General features: G+C 45.9%; 1 protein-coding gene across 1 annotated transcript in view; it reads left to right on the top strand.

Annotated features, from left to right (window-relative positions):
• Positions 1-17,606, top strand: part of SGSM1 (small G protein signaling modulator 1) — a 276,394-nt gene that overhangs the window by 128,870 nt on the left and 129,918 nt on the right. The window contains exon 4 of the mRNA XM_030218397.1: positions 16,736-16,898. Within this exon, the coding sequence (XP_030074257.1) occupies positions 16,736-16,898 (163 nt within the window). The remainder of the gene's footprint in view (positions 1-16,735; positions 16,899-17,606) is intronic.

Raw genomic sequence — 17,606 nt, 5'->3', positions numbered from 1 at the left:
TACATTGTCTAATTGTACTTTACTAAACCGTAGCCTTCCCTATGGTATTGTGTAAGCCACATTGAGCCTGCAATTAGTGGGAAAATGTGGGGTATAAATGTGTTAAAAAATAAAATAACTAAACGATGGACAGTGTTTCAAAAATCTGCCTCAGGGAAAGTTGGACCAAATCATTTAAACCCGGATAATCAATGCTGGGCCATTTCCGGTGACTGGCATTGAATATCCGGGTTTATTTTGGCGCTAAAAAGTAACCGGCTATGCCGATAATAGCAGCCAAAGATAGGCCTGCTATTTAAGCAGCCTATTTTGACCGCTCAACATTACCGGTTTAGTGGTGAATATCCGCACCTAATCGACTACGTTGCGTAGCTACGTGGAGCCACAGGGGCCTGGGCCTCCCCAAATTTGCTCTGGGCCCCTGGTTTGGCTGGCAGGGGTCCCCAACCCCCGCCAGCTGAAGCCTTTGTCCAGCACTGGTTTCTGGTGCTGCCACATTGCCTTCCCTGCTCTCTCTTCCCCACATGTCCGGCTCGCAGTAGTGAAACAGTCGCGAGCATAGGCGCTGACTCCGTGGGTGCTGTGGGTGCTCGAGCACCCCCAATATTTCACCCACCGGAAGTTCGTTCATCCACCGGAAGTTCGTTCCCTCCCTCCCTCCTCCCTTCGAGTTCCAGGCCCCCTCCCTCCGGATTTTAAAAGTCATCTATTTTACCTCGTCGGGGTTAGGTCGGCAGCAGCGGTAAAAAGCATGCAGGCTCGGCTTGGTGCTTAGTTCAGTTTTTCCCTTCTCTCTGTCTCAGCTCTGATCCCACCCTCATTTCCTGTTTCCGCAAGGGCGGGGCCAGAGCTGAGAGAGAGAGAAGGGAAAACTGAACTAAGCACCGAGCCAAGCCTGCATGCTTTTTACCGCTGCTGCCGCCCTAACCCTGACGAGGTAAGATAGATGACTTTTAAAATTTGGAGGGAGGAAGGGAGGGATGACGACCCTGGAACTGGGAGGGAGGGAGGGGGGACCCTGGAACTGAGAGGGAGGGGGCCTGGAACTGGGATGGACTGGACCTGGGAGGGAGGGAGGGGGGACCCTGGAACTGAGAGGGAGGGGGCCTGGAACTGGGATGGACTGGACCTGGGAGGGAGGGAGGGGGGCCTGGAACTCGGAGGGAGGTGGAGGGGGGAGGGGGACAGGGGAGAGGGAAGGGGATGAGGGGGAGGGGGGAATGCACCACCGGAAAAAAAAAAAATTCAGTACCCCCAATCATTTTGAAATGTTGTCTCCTATGGTCGCGAGTACCACGGACCCTGAGGAAGGAGTCGTAACCTTGGCCATTGTCGGCCGTGGGAAGAGAAGGCGACTGTGCTACAGCAAGATAAGTCATTGCATTTCTCAAACATTTATACTAGAAGAAGTGTTAAAACATTCTATAACATTAAACAGACTTATGGAGGTTTTTGTGCCAATGATGGTAACTAGTGCTCCAGGCAATTGAAGGCCAGTGAGCCATACAAGGAGTCTGTTGAGGCTTTGCCTCCATTAATCTACAAAGAGGTGATAGGCAGTAGTAAGATCACATTAAGGACCTTAGAAAATCACGAGGATATTGTTGATTGATTTTTTAATTCTTGTGAAACAGATTTTCAGTAGGGCAGTAAGAGATATGACTTTATATCCCAAATGGCCTTGTATTGATTTTTTCCCCTTTATGTGTGTGTGCTGGGCTTGTAATGGCACAGAATAGTGGAGTTGAACATTAATTATATAGAGGTGATATGTTTAAGACTGAGCCTTGAGCCTTGGTGCAATGTTACTGATTACCCGCAGGACTGAAAGTGGCTGTTGTTTCCTAGGTAACATACTCACGTTGAATTAACAACAGATGCATTTTTAAAGGTGGTAGGATTTCCCCCCCCATTATTCAGTAGGTCTCATCTGTTTTTAAACCTTTTCTAATCCTTTTTTTCTTCCTTGTGAGTATTAGTCACTTTAGAGGGGAGGGGACAAGGTGCTTTATTAGAAAAAAAAAATAACAGAACCTTATAGTAAAGGGACTTGTATGCAAATTTCATTACCTGAAGCCTCCGTTGCTGCTACTTCGCCTAACTCTAAGTAAACCCTCATAGCCACTCTCTGTCTCCCAATGCTTCCACAGTGGCAGGGCAGCCCTGGTCCCCTCTGCTATCTGTGTGCTGTGACGGCAATGAAATTGATGTCTCCATCCCTCCCTGCTTCAGCCCAGCCGCCTCCTGTTTTGGCAAACAAATAGTGCCCAACAGAACACAATATAGTAAATGTGTTGTTCTCTTAAATGTTGAGAATAAGTCTCAGCTTATGTACAACTTAGACATCTCAGCTCCTTTGAATCATAGCACTATTTTATAGCTTTTTAAAAATATATATACTCCCATACTACTCTCTATGTCCCTCCGCTGCACTGGTCCCCCATACATGTGCAAAAACTGAGCATGGGGGGGGGGGGGGGGGGGGGGGGAGGGCGGTGTGATGGTGGCACATAGAGCGTAGCATGTGAGTGTGGGCTGCAGAGTATATAGGATTGTTCCAGCTGCTGGACGAGGCCCCTCTTCAGCTGGAAGGGTTTGAGGATCCCTGCCAGCTCAGGTATTTATTGAGTTGGGGGATGCAGGACAAATTTATTTTATTACATTTGTACCCCACACTTTCCCACTCATAGCAGGCTCAATGCGGCTTACATGGGGCAATGGAGGGTTAAGTGACTTGCCCAGAGTCACAAGGAGCTGCCTGTGCCTGAAGTGGGAATCGAACTCAGTTCCCCAAAGTCCACCACCCTAACCACTAGGCCACTCCTCCACTCTTGCTACTATTTGAGATTCCACTAGCAACATTCCATGTAGAAGTCAGCCCTTGCAGATCACCAATGTGGCCGCGCAGGCTTCTGCTTCTGTGAGTCTGACGTCCTGCACGTACGTGCAGGACGTCAGACTCACAGAAACAGAAGCCTGTGCAGCCTTCTACATGGAATGTTGCTAGTGGAATAGCAACATTCCATGTAGAATCTCCAATAGAAGCAACATTCCATGTAGAATCTCCAATAGTATCTATTTTATTTTTGTTACATTTGTACCCCGCGCTTTCCCACTCATGGCAGGCTCAATGCGGCTTACATGGGGCAATGGAGGGTTAAGTGACTTGCCCAGAGTCACAAGGAGCTGCCTGTGCCTGAAGTGGGAATCGAACTCAGTTCCTCAGTTCCCCAGGACCAAAGTCCACCACCCTAACCACTAGGCCACTCCTCCACTCGTGTGCCCACCCAACTTGGGCTCAGGCCTACCCAAAATACCATGTCTGTCTGCGCCCCTGCTTTTAAGCATCATCTAGCTCTAGAATAGAATTTGTAAGGAGCTGTACAATTCATTTTTTGCTGTTTCTTGGTTATTTCCCCTCTCTAACCCTGAAACTGTTTCAAAGAAGTAATAATCTCAGGTTCAGAACAAATCTTCCCCAAGCTCACAGTAAAACAATAAAGTCGAGCACATGAACAAAATGTACGTCACCGCAGACTGGAAGTAAACCAAGACAGCGGCTCAGAACCGTAAAAGAAACACCGACTTTAAAAATAAAGTAAGGCTTTGGCTTTATTAATAACACAAGCAAAAAAGCCCGTTTCTCCAAAAATGAAATGGACCCTAGGAAGGCTATCGCCTAGGCGATTTCTCCTCTCTCCCCTGCCCTCTCCTCCATGTCCAGTGATTCTCCTCTGCCCTCCCCTCTGTAGCTGGGTCCCCCTTCCAGGGCCCAGCTGGGCTCGACCTTGCTTAGCTTCCTTCTTCACCCGACTGTTGCCTCCACACCACCTTGGCCTGTTCTGGGAACTCAGCGCCAGACCCCCTGAGAGCTTGCAGGACTTCCTCCTCTCTCTATTGTTTCCACAGAGGCTCAATCAAGGCAAAACGTTTATAGAATAAAAACTTTATTTCTTGCTTCCATTCAGCATAGACACAAAAGGAAAACACCTTACTCCCAGGTTGTTAAGGTTTGCTGCCAAAGTCTCATTCAGGGTTTAAACAGTCCATATAACTTCACTTTAGCCAAAATTACTTCTTTTAGGGAACAGTACATGATCAGAAAGAAAACACCATAGCTTGGTAGGTTGCAGGCCCAGACCTTTTCAGTATGAAACAGTTTACACAGTCTTTCTTACAGCACAGCTACACAGCTTTGATCCCACCTGGTTCAGACTAGGGTTTCAATTGTGGTCAGTCCTCTTTCTCTCCCAGGGGCTGCACCTGTTTCCTCTTTAGTAGAGATCTCCCCCAGCGCCTCAGTCTCTCTCCTCTGGTCTTCCACCAGTCTCTCCAAGGCGCAGCTAGCCACCCTCTTACAGCTGCTTTTCAGGTTTGAGCCAGAACTCCAATCTCCATCTGTTCCTCTTCTAGTCCTTCAGTAACCTCCATTTTATCCTCCTCTTCAACTTCCCCCGCCCCCAACCTCTCCAGCTGGCCCTCATCACCTCCCTCAGAGACCATTTTCCAATCTTCTATCTCCTCCCCTAATTCTTGCACAGCCGGGTGGGGAAGAGAGGGATTCTGGGACTGGTAGTTCCTCCTCTTCTTCCTTAACCCGGCCAACCTCTCTGCCTCCGGTAGCCCAGCTTTCTGAATGTGGGTGTTGTGCACATGAAGTCTGCCCCGTTGGGGTTCCCCGGCTGCCTGCACCCCCCTTCTGCGTGCCTTCCCGGATCCCCTTTCACCTACCCTCTCACACCTCCCATCCCATCCATATTGATTCTCCTCTTCCCTCCCCTCCCATCCCATCCATGTCCAGTGACTCGCCCCAGCCCCCACCTGCTCCTTTGTTAAGCACCCGAGTTCCAGTTCATCCCCAGCCCTCAGCTGCCCGCCCTCTTCTTCCACAACAGCCCTCCTTTCCTTCCTGCTGCCCTTCCTTTAAAAGTTGTATTTTACCTCAAGTCGCAGCGACGTCAGTGAAAGCGGCTCGCCTCCGGCCTTCCCTTTCCTTCCCTCTCAGTGTCCAGCCCTCCTCTGACGTAATTTCCTCTTTCCGCGAGGGTGGGACACTGAGAGGTAAGGGAAGGCTAGATGCAAGCCGATTACATAGTAGCTCATTTGCATACGGTTACGAACCCAGCCATCCATCCAGGGATGCAGATTGACAAATTATTATATAGGAGATTTCTATGAAGTTATATTGAATTGTCCTCCATTGGCAGATTTGTTTGTAGCAGTTTTTATTGCTTGTTGTGTAAGTCAAGATTTGCTAGACCACCTTTTGTGACAGAGACAGCAAAGCAGTTTACAGTTTAAATGAGGATAAAGGAATGCCGTAATTAGACAGGACAGTGTATTTCGTATAACTGAAAAGGTTAAATTAAAAATCCAATTTTTATACACTAAACCAGTGGGAAAGCCTGTAACAAATGTCGGAGGGAGAATGAGGTAAACACTGAACTGTTTGGCGAGAGCGTTGCTTCTGATTTTCTCATCTCATCCACCACTTTGTCAAGTTTCCATGTATTTGCTGTCTGCGCATAGCTGGCACGCTGAGTCTGCTTACAAGTTGTCTCCTGTGCATGTACACAGTTTGCTGGATTCTATATATTGCTCCTAGCATTCCGTGCTGAAATCCAAGCGTATTCTATAACAACGCGCCAATCAGCATTTTAACAGCACTTAAAATGCAATCTTGAGCACTAATTGGCAATAATTAGAATTTATGCACATAACTCGCTAAGCGTATTCTGTAACACACAGCACCTAAATTCAAATGCGCGGAGGCAAAAAGGGGCGTGGTTATAGGCGTGGAAATGGGCGTTTAGTGGGTGTTCCATAATTTATGCACAGTGTTATATAATATGCCCCTCTAAATCTATGTGCCGGAATTTACGTCACGTTTCCCTTGGTGTAAATGGATTTGCGTAGTTCTAGGTGCTGGGATATCAACTAAGCGTATTCTGTATACCACGCCTAAATCTAGGCACTGCTTATAGAATACCATTAGGCGGAAATTTATTCCACGCAGATTTTTCAGGTGTCATATATAGAATCTAGCTGGAACTTGACAAACATCGCCCAGCGACACTAAGGGGTCCTTTTACTAAGCTGTGGTATAAAATGACCTTTGCATGCCTTGCAGAGGCCATTTTTACCACAACCGTTAAATAGAATTACTGTGTGAGCACTTACACCTATTTTGTTGCTTACGTGTTAATCCTACACGAACCAGTTAGCACGCGGTAATGCAGACATGCTAATTGATTATTTATTTATTTGTTACATTTGTACCCCACATTTTCCCACCTATTTGCAGGCTCAATGTGGCTTACATAGTACTGACTTGGCGTTTGCCAAGTCGGTTGATAACAATTACAAGGTTGTATTGTGGTCGAATGAGGTAGGTGTGTATCAGGCACCATGAGGGTCAAAGGGAATGAAGATTGTATATTGTCCAGTATGATCATTGGTTATGCTGTGTTGCTGGATTTGGGGATTTACGGTGGATCGGTGGGGTAAGCCTTTTTGAAAAGGTTGGTTTTTAGTGATCTCCTGAAGTTTAAATGGTCATGCATTGTTTTCACAGCTTTTGGGAGTCCATTCCATAGTTGTGCGCTTACGTAGGAGAAGCAGGATACGTAAGTTGTTTTGTATTTAAGTCCTTTGCAATTTGGGTAATGTAGGTTTAGGTATGATCGTGATGATCCGGTTCTGTTTCTGGTGGTAGATCTATGAGATCGGTCATGTATCCTGGGACTACGCCGTAGATAATTTTGTGGACCAAAGTGCAGATTAGCGCAGGAATGCCTACTCTCCACCCCCATGCCTCCTCCAACAAAAAATAAACATACTTTTTGCACACAACATGTGCCATTTTGAAACTTACTGCAGGATGCCTGAGCGCATCCCTCAGTAAGCCATTTTAAGTTATGATAAGCGCTTACCACAGCTTAGTAAAAGGGCCCGTAAGGCAATTATTTTAGAAACATACCTAAAGTGAATGGCATTAGTTACATCTATGAATCACATACACATGCAAATGCTGATTTCAGAAACCTACTATTTACACAGATGTTTTAAGGGGGGGGGGGGGGAGAGACTAAAATCTACACACATATTCTTTATTTCACCAAGGGCATTCCTGGCCGGTTAAATGGTATTGAATATTGGGGGGGGGGGGGGGGGGGGGGGTATGTGTGTAGCTGGGAGAGACATCCATGCTCCAGGTGTCTTTCATACAGGTGACCATTGCCGACAGCTGTCTGTCATGCAGGTAACGAGTTGATTTGGAGCATCTACCTGGTCTGTAGGGGCCAGATCTCTTACTGGTTGGTGGGGGATCAAATACTTATTTCCCTCTGCAGAATGCAAATAAATTCATATACTTTCCACAATGTGATTTTCCGGATTTAATTTGTGATGTGCTATCTCTCACTGTTACCAATAACCTACCCTTCAATTATGGGCTGCTCATGTCTTTGTCAGTGGGCAAACTTACAAAATCAGCAAGGGATCAAATACTTATTTCCCCCACTGTATGTGTTTTTGTAGACTCCTGATGCAGGCCTAACAACCGAAACACAAGGTTTGTGTAGAGTCTTTTTTCATCAATAAACAACTGTTTTAAGAATCCATCTTTCCAGTCTTTGGTTTTCCGTGGTCAAACAATCCCACTTTTTCTCATACCTGTACTCTCTCGTGGGGTGTTCGTGTTCTCTGCTTTGCAGTGGATTATCTGGGCATATCTCTAGGCATCAGCTTAGAGAATTACCGTAATAAGTTTTTTTAAAAAAGTTCTCCTTCTTCTCTGGACTTTACATGAGGGATTAAGGGGATCAGTTCCACCAGCAAAATAAAACCAAATTAAAATTGCAACCTGGCTGTTTCATTGAGGGCACATGTACACGTAGGTGTGGAAAATGGGGCAGCCACATGTAGAGCTTGTCACTATCAAATGCAGAAGTTGTGAAATCATCACTTCCACTTATAAGTGCTGACATTGCCACGTAGAAGCTGCCATAAGTACATAAGTAATGCCATACTGGGAAAAGACCAAGGGTCCATCGAGCCCAGCATCCTGTCCACGACAGCGGCCAATCCAGGCCAAGGGCACCTGGCAAGCTTCCCAAACGTACAAACATTCTATACATGTTATTCCTGGAATTTTGGATTTTTCCAAGTCCGTTTAGTAGCGGTTTATGGACTTGTCCTTTAGGAAACCGTCCAACCCCTTTTTAAACTCTGCTAAGCTAACTGCCTTCACCACTTTCTCCGGCAACGAATTCCAGAGTTGAATTACACGTTGGGTGAAGAAACTTTTTCTCCGATTTGTTTTAAATTTACTACACTGTAGTTTAATCGCATGCCCCCTAGTCCTAGTATTTTTGGAAAGCATGAACAGACGCTTCACATCCACCTGTTCCACTCCACTCATTATTTTATATACCTCTATCATGTCTCCCCTCAGCCGTCTCTTCTCCAAGCTGAAAAGCCCTAGCCTCCTTAGTCTTTCTTCATAGGGAAGTCGTCCCATCCCCGCTATCATTTTAGTCGCCCTTCGCTGCAGCTTTTCCAATTCTACTATATCTTTCTTGAGATGCGGCGACCAGAATTGAACACAATACTCAAGGTGTTAGATTGTAAGCTCTTTGAGCAGGGACTGTCTTTCTTCTATGTTTGTACAGCGCTGCGTATGCCTTGTAGCGCTATAGAAATGCTAAATAGTAGTAGTAGTAGTAGTGCGGTCGCACCATGGAGCGATACAACGGCATTATAACATCCTCACACCTGTTTTCCATACCTTTCCTAATAATACCCAACATTCTATTCGCTTTCTTAGCCGCAGCAGCACACTGAGCAGAAGGTTTCAGTGTGTTATCGACGACGACACCCAGATCCCTTTCTTGGTCCGTAACTCCTAACGTGGAACCTTGCATGACGTAGCTATAATTCGGGTTCTTTTTTCCCACATGCATCACCTTGCACTTGCTCACATTAAACATCATCTGCCATTTAGCCGCCCAGCCTCCCAGTCTCGTAAGGTCCTCTTGCCAGTTCACACCCTTCGTTTTTTCAGTGTGTATCTTTCTAAAATAGTTGATCCGGCTGCACATACGCAATGCACTACTGCATTGCGGAGGCTTTTCTAAAATTCCACCCGAATAGTTTCCGTTTCAAGCTCTACATCGGTGCTTCTCGACCCAGTCTTTGGGGCACATCCAACCAGTCAGACTTTCAGGATATCCGCAATGTATATGCATGAGATACATTTGCATACTGAAAATCTATGTCACGCAGATTCCTGATAGGCTGAGTGAACCCTGAGGACTGAGTTGAGAAGCCCTGCTCTTCATTCTGTGTAGAATGGGGCTCTGTTTCTTATATTTAGTGACATAGTTTTGAAAAAAAAATCACGCAATATAATTTTGTGTAATATCCCTAAGGTGCTGTGTTGAGGTTTTTGAAGATGTACCCTTTGCTTAATGTGTTCTTTTGTAATGTAACTAGGGTTAAAAGGAAAAAATAAAAAAATAAAAAATACTTACCTGGGTCTTGCCGTGGGGGTGTGCTGCTGGAGACGGAGTTTTGTTTTTGGGCCGTTTGTGTCCGGACTGCAGGAGGGATGCGCTGCGGGAAACAGCGTTGTTTTGTTTTTTTTTGTGGAGGAGAGGGGAGGTTTGCGCCGTTGTTCCGGGGCGCTGCTCACGTTTTGGGGTCGCATCGGGGCCGATGTCGGGCCCATTTTTGTTGTCGGGAGCGCTGCAGGGGGAGAGTGGCGCTCCCGATGTGTTTTGGGGCTCGTTGAGGGCCGGAGCGGGGCGCTGTTGGAGGCGCTGTGTTTTTTGGGGCGGTGCCGCGATTTCCCGGTGCGGCGCTGCCGTTTTTGGCTCCCGGGGACGATTGGGCGAGTCCCCGGGAACGAAGAGAGACGGCGTGGGAGTTTTCTGCGGTCCGGGGACGGTTGGGCACGTCCCCAGCCGCCGAGGGGTGTGTCGGGGGTGCGCGCGTGCGCACTAATTGTTTTTTTTTTAGGAGCTCCGGCGAGGCCTAGAAGCCGGGGCCTCGATTTTTAATCTGGAGCTCCAGAAGAAACGGCCATTTTCGGGGCAATTTTTCAAATGGCTCCGTTTTCGCCCCAGGACCAGTGGGACCGGATCCGTTGGTTGGGATCACGTGTGGGGAAAATCTACATTAAGGTAAGGGGTCTTTTGACCCGAAAATTTATTTAATTTTAAAATATTAAAACAGTGTTTTTTATTTTTAAAAAAATCAGGGGGTTATCGGATTTGATTTATTTTTGCATATTTGGGTTCGGGTTTCAAATTATTTTGGGATTTTTGAGGGGAGTTTAGGAGGGATAATTGCGGGCGGTCTGTAAAAATTGGTATTTTTAAATTTTAAAAGCATGATTTAATAGGGAATGGGAGGTTTAATTGGTATAGAAATGTTGGGGTGATTTGGATAAAGTTTTATTGGGTTTTTATTTAATTTTATTATTTTTCCATTAGTTTCTATGGGGTTAAAATGGAGATTTTGCACTGCTGGCCAGAATTCCGCTGGTCAGCAGTGGAAATTAGAATGTTGGTAATAGTCAGGGATTGGCTGAAAGGGTCTTGGAATGCCAGGCAAGCCAAGGCTGGTAACCAAGGCAACTGGGGAGTGGGCAGTTGGTCAGAGTGAGATTGATGGTCAGAGAGAGTGGAGGTGCTGAGGAGGTGCTGGTAGTGAGAAGAGGGTTTTAATGGTAAAAGTTAAGATATTGGGAAAAGTTTCTGGTGATTGATGGTGAATGAAAGTAAGGTGTGTAAGGAAGGTGTGATTTATGGAATAAGTTTTAAAATTTTATTAGGGTAGGGTGAATGAATGAATGAATGAATAGGGTAAGAGTTAAGGGGAATTTGTTAAGAGAGGGTTATTAGTGTAATTGTAGTATTAGCATAAAGAGTATTTGTGAAAGGGTTTGGGAACAAATTTAAAGTTTATTTCAAGGGAAGTAGAGTTACAGCTTAAGGGGTAGTGAGTTGAAATAAGAGTTTGAATAAGTGTAATAAAAGAATTGTGAGGGAGTGATTGTGTGAAAGGGACAATCAATCTCTCTCAACACTATTTCAGGGAACAAAACTAAAGTATAGACCTGGAAGATAGGGTATTTTTGGTTAATATTATTTTAAAAGAAAAGTTGGCCACAGGTTTTGAACCAATCCTTTAGAGTTCCAGTACGAAGCAGGAAGAGAGGGTTTTGCCTCCTTTTCATTTGCTTAAAGAAAGGTTTAGGAGGAAGACTTCATAGAAATAGAGCATCTGTTGTCAACGGGCCCCCACACAAGAAAGACGGCGACAGGAACGGAGAGTGAACCAACAACAGCTAAGTGACATTTTGGGACATATAAAAAGATTAGAAGTAAAGTGTGAAAGACTGATAGGGAAGAAAAAAAAACATACTTACCTTATTACCTGGATGAGAGGGGTGAGCTGCTTACAGTGACCTGAGAAAAGAAAAGAAACAACAAAGAATCAAATTCAGGGAAATACACACAGAGAGAGAAAATACATGAAATAATTGAGGTTGTTAAGGTTCTTTTCATACTTATCTGATATTGGGTATGTCCTGACGTGAGTAAAAGGTACCTAGAAGGGAAAAAAGAAACAAAGGAAAGTAAGATAACACAGCAAAAGGGTTTATCTGCTCATTGTTTTACAGCTAATGTTTCTTTTAATTGTTATTAATATTGTTATAGTAATTACTGAAATTAAAGTTTGACTTATTGTTAAAAAATCTTAACAGTGTGGTGGTTCTGGTTAATTTAGAAAAGTATCCAATTTAGTTTATTTTTCCTCCCACATCTTTTTGAAAGGGTGGGACGAGGTTAGTATTCCTGCACCATCCCCTGAGTTCCGTGAGATACCCAACATTAACCACGACTACTAACAACAGGTGTTGGGTAAACCATCTCAGATACAACGGAGCGCAGGAGGGTGGTGACAGTAAGCATGGACTTAAAGGAACCGATACTCAGCCGGCGGCAGGCAGTGTGTTTGCTGTCTAAATGCCGGCCGTATCCAGCGAACAACATTGAATATCGGGGTTTATTTTGGCTGCTAAGAAGTTAGCCAGCTATACCGATATTCAGCGCTAGCCAGTTAACTTTTTTTGCTCAACATAGCCGGTTAGGCGCTGAATAACTGTGCCTAATCGGCTATGTCATGCGATATAGCCGGTTAGTGGCTAGCATTTGTCCTGCGCTGGTCTTACCTTGCCTGACACTGGTGCCAGGCAATGTGAGACCAGCGTGGGACAAACGTTTTAGCTGCCAACCCCCACCAGCCAAGGTACCTTTGCAGTGGTGGTGGTGGGGAGCGGCTTCGGGGGGTGGAAGCAGCGGCAGGAGGGCAGTGGCGGGGAGGCGGTAGCGGCTGCGTGGGGGCGGAAGTGATGGCTGGAGAGCAGCGGTGGGGAGGCAAGCCAAAATTTGCCCCCCCCCCCCACCTTGGGCTCTGGCCCCCCCCTCCCGTCGAGGTCTGGCTACACCCCTGGGTAAAAATCCAAACAGATGATTCCTCTGAACTTAACTTCATGCCCTGTTTAGCCACTTACAACACAACAGATGGTATTGGATAAAAGTGAGACTTGAAGTGGAGCAGTTCATTGTCTCCTGGTTAGTTTCGGTCATGTACCATGGCATTTAAACAATTATGAAATCACAGGAGTCAAATCCCTTTCATAGTCTCACATTTCTTGCCCTGCAAGTTACAGTTCTCAGACAGCTGAGGTCACTTGGCCGAATGCCTCATAAAATCTCCGGATGCATACATAATAAGCCTCAATTATAGTAGCGAGCCAAGCATTCAGATTACATTCTGGATGATCATGTCTCTTCCTTGTGAGTGCAGCAAAAAATTTAGGGGTCTTTTTACTAAAGTGTGTTAGATTCTGTAATTACAGCGGCTTCATGCAAAACAATTTACCGCATGGTAACTGCGGATCTAATGCAGCAATTATTGAGGGCTTTTCCTGCATTTCGCTTTACAGATTTGCATTAAAATGTCAGGCAGTGTGCAGTACCAAGATTGGAATTAGCACAGACCACTTACCACCTCCGAAATAGGAGACGCTAACTGCAGAACTTCTGTCTCTACTTCAGGAAGCAGGTGAAAGCTTGGCTCTTCAACCAAGCCTTTAATTGAAGAAGTAACTAACTTGTTAGTCTCACTCACACAGACAAGGAGTGACTCGGGCTGTATATACTGCAGCGGGACATGTTTATCCACTCCTCCATGTGTAACTTTCTTCAAATCAGTCACCTTACTTTCTAATTCTTCCTACTTTCTTACCCATCTATATGTTACAACTTTCCCTTACCCTTCACTACCAATTATAACGTTCTATTACGTATTGTGTTGACATTGCTACCATGCCACACTTTGTATTGTTTTCGAATATTTTTACTGCTGTAATTACCTATGGCTCATGTTTGATCTATTCTTACTGTAAACTGCCTTGAGTGAACTCAGGGCCGCCGAGAGGGGGGGCAAAATTCCCCAGACCCGGGTCGCCAAGGGGGGCCCAGCGCCAGGCCGCTGGCACTGCAGTCCCCGGTCTCACCTGCCTGCCTCCACGGCTCCGGGCCCCCTTCATTCAAAGCGGCAGTCGCAGATCGCCTCACTTCTGGCCTTCCCTCCCTGTGTCCCGCCCTCGTGGAAACCAGAAGTTACATCAGACGAGGGCAGGACACAGGGAGGGAAGGCCAGAAGAGATGCGATCTGCGACTGCCGCTTTGAATGAAGGGGGCCCGGAGCCATGGAGGCAGGCAGGTGAGACAGCGGACTGCAGCGGTGGGGGGAGTGACGTTGGGCAGCAGTAGCGGGGGGAACGACGGGGGGGGGGGGGGCAGCAGTGACGGGGGAGCGGTGGGGGCGGCAGCGGTGGGGGCGGGGGAGGGGACGGAGGCGGGGCGGCCTTGCCCCAGGCCCGGCGGCCCTAAGTGAAGTCCTTCAAAAAGGCGGTAAATAAATCCTAATAAATAAATAAGTAAAGAAATATTTAGCACCTGGTAATTACGTGGTAATGCCCTCTCTCCACCTATACCGCACCCCCTAGTGGTGTATCCATTCAAGTGCATGTGTTGGGTACGCAGCCCCTATTGGTGGGGGGCAGGAGAGAGAATGCAGATAAACTGTTTAACATCTCTCCCTTCCCAGCCCCACAAAGCTCTGCAATTCACTCCCCCCCCCCCCCCCCCCCACCAAGCCTCCCCTGCGCATACCTTCAAATCATCTCTGAACAGGCCTTCATCCAGGCATTGGCACTCATAGGCTGCCTTTGCCTGGTCTTTCTTTCACTCTGAACTATCTTGCTTCTTTTTGTGAAGGGCGGGACAGTTCAGAGTGAGAGAAAGTCCCGGTGCAGAGTAGCTTATGAGTATCAATGCCTGGGAAAGACTGGAGTGGAGGTGATTTGAAGGTATGGATGGGGAAGGGGCGCGGTGAGGGGAAACGTACCCTCTGTGAAAAATTCCTGGGTGTGTTGCTTCCACCCCCCCTAATACAAAAAGGACTTCAGACATGATTTACTGCACAATAATTGCGTAAAATACTGTAAAACCTGCTAACGCAGTGTCGTGCACTAGCAGCTACCACTTGGTAAACTACGCATTAACCCCCAATTCTATAAACGACACCCAAAATTAAGCAGACAATTGAATAGGGTCAGTGATGTGAGTACATAATTACAGTCTTTTATGGGATTCATATCAAGACCTTGCTCACGGCCTTCAGATCCTTTCGCCAGGGCACACCCTTATACATCTCATCGCTGACCATTCCATACGTCTCGTTACGTGTTTTGCGTTCCATTAGTGACCATCACATGGTTTTACCAGGACCCCCGTTTAGCACAGATGGAAAGTACGTGCCATGCGGCTCCATATCTGTGGAACTCCATGCCGTTATTCGTACGCAGCGAAGCCAATTTAAGGTACTTTTGAAGGCATGGTTGTTCCAGCAGGCGTATTCCAGTGAATGAGTCACCTCTCTTGGGTGCCGGTATCTGGGAAAGAATGTGTATTTCACTAGTTTTGTTGTACACTGTTTGTTAATAGTGTAGTTCTCTTGTATGTATGTTTTGCTTTCCTGTCTGATTATTGTAGTTCTTTTATTTTTATTTATGTATTTATTTGTTCATGGCTTTTCTATGTTTTTGATTTTTATTGTAAACCGCTTTGATCTATCTGTCAGTTAAAGCGGTTTACCAAGCCATGAATAAATAAATATCTGGCGATGAAGGGATTTTGTGTTGCTGTTACTGAGGTGACACTACAATTTGAATATATATTTGTTTTGTTATATGACACTTGAGACTGCTTGTCTGAGGGTTTGTCTGGTTCACTCAGCTGGTTTGATGATTATAATTGAGTTCGTTTGGGTGACAGTTGGGGTATGTTGTGGACTGTTTATTGCAGTTCTTTATATAATGGCTGTTACTGGGGCCCAGCAGAGCGGTTTACATAAACAAACATTTTAAAAGTTCAAAAAGGAGGTAGTAGAGCAGAGAAGAAAGCAGAGCAGTAGCCAGAGACAGCTACTCCTGCAGCTTAAAACAGTATTAGTCCAAATCAAAAGCTTGAGCAAAACAATAGGCCTTAAGGCCATCTTTGAACCTGGCAACTGAGTGATAATGAATTCCACAATTAAGGAACGAGGATATAAATAGCTGAGTTCTCAGTACATTCAACTTGGGCATGCACTGTTTGGGTTTGCAGAACTTGGGCAACACTATTTGAGATCAGTATGGCATTACTTTCCCAGTATGGCATTACTTATGTATAGAATGTTTGTACGTTTGGGAAGCTCGCCAGGTGCCCTTGGCCTGGATTGCCCGCTGTCGTGGACAGGATGCTGGGCTCGATGGACCCTTGGTCTTTTCCCAGTATGGCATTACTTATGTACTTATGTACATTAGCAGGACACTGTGGAAGGCCCACTCTGAGGACAATGAATAATAAGAACATAAGTGTTGCCATACTAGGTTAGGCCAAAGGTCTATCAAGGCCAATATCCTGTTTTTGACAGTGGCCAATCAAGGTCACAAGTACTTGGCAATATGCCAACAGAGCAAAACAGATTTGATGCTGCTTATCCTAGAAAAAAAAGTAGTGGATTTTAGCAAGTCCGTCTTAACAATGGCTTATGGACTTTGACGAAATTATCCAAACCTTTTTTAAACCCTGCTAAGTTAACTGCTTTTGTGCTTGATTGATTTTGTAAAGGCACACAGAAGGGCTTTGTGAATTTTTTTTTTTTCAGTTAGGTTGTAAGTCACCTTGAATGGCCCTGGAGGCTGAAGTGGGAGATATATGTTTTTAATTAAATCATGTACAGCAAAGAATATATTTTTCTAGGGTTTAAACTCTATTATTAGAACCTAATAAATAATTTCATACTTCTGAGGTTTCCATACCTACGAAGGTGAGACCCTCATGAAGGATGTGCTTCCTTCTAACTCAGTCTTTTGTTTTCCTAGGTTTCAGTGGCATTACCCTGTTAAATATTAGAATTACAGTCACTTGCCCCCAACTGTGCCAACAGTGTCAAACATCTCGTTGGCCACTCATCAGGCTCAGAGTTATGAATCTTGTGACAGTACCGAGCAAGCAAAAGTGTTTTAGCTTTTATGTGTAGTTGTAATAGTTGACTTGGACATAACATGGCTAAATAATATATATTTTTTATTATTCTTGCCTTGTTGCAGCTGCAGTAGAAGCCTGTGTATTGCACAGCTTGAAGCGAAGGGCTGCGGGATTCCTCCGCAGCAATAAAATAGCAGCCCTGTTTATGAAGGTGGGAAAAAGCTTTCCTCCAGCCGAAGAGCTGTGTAGGAAGGTTCAAGACATAGAGCAGCTGCTGGAGAACAAGTAAGCAGAGCGGTACTTTGTTCACTGTGTGTGTATCCAGGATGCTGTGCTCCATCTGACCATCTGCTTTCAGAATTCCTCATAGGGAAAGTTATTTTCCAACCTGTTGGGCTCAACGTTAAGAAAATTAGAATCTGAACCCCTCCCCTCAATAAAGTCCAGCCCCCTGATATTCAAAACCATGTAACCGGCCAGGAATGGCACTCTGAACGGTTAAATAACATACATAGTAACATAGTAACATAGTAGATGACGGCAGAAAAAGACCTACATGGTCCATCCAGTCTGCCCAACAAGATAAACTCATATGTGTATACATTACCTTGATTTGTACCTGTCTTTTTCAGGGCACAGACCGTATAAGTCTGCCCAGCAGTATTCTCCGCCTCCCAACCACCAGTCCCGCCTCCCATCACCGGCTTTGGCACAGACCGTATAAGTCTGCCCAGCACTATCCCCGCCTCCCAACTACCAGCCCCGCCTCCCACCACCGGCTCTGGCACAGACCGTATAAGTCTGCCCAGCACTATCCTCACCTCCCAACCACCAGCCCCGCCTCCCAACCACTGGCTCTGGCACAGACCATATAAGTCTGCCCAGCACTATCCCCGCCTCCCAACCACCAGTCCCGCTTCCCACCACCGGCTCTGGCACAGACCGTATAAGTCTGCCCTCCACTATCCTCGCCTCCCAACCACCAACCCCTCT

Source organism: Microcaecilia unicolor, chromosome 11 (genome assembly GCF_901765095.1).
Source record: "Microcaecilia unicolor chromosome 11, aMicUni1.1, whole genome shotgun sequence".
Classification (NCBI taxonomy): Eukaryota; Metazoa; Chordata; class Amphibia; order Gymnophiona; family Siphonopidae; genus Microcaecilia; species Microcaecilia unicolor.
The sequence above is the reverse complement of the archived record's forward strand: the minus strand, read 5'-3'. Positions and strand labels throughout refer to the sequence as shown.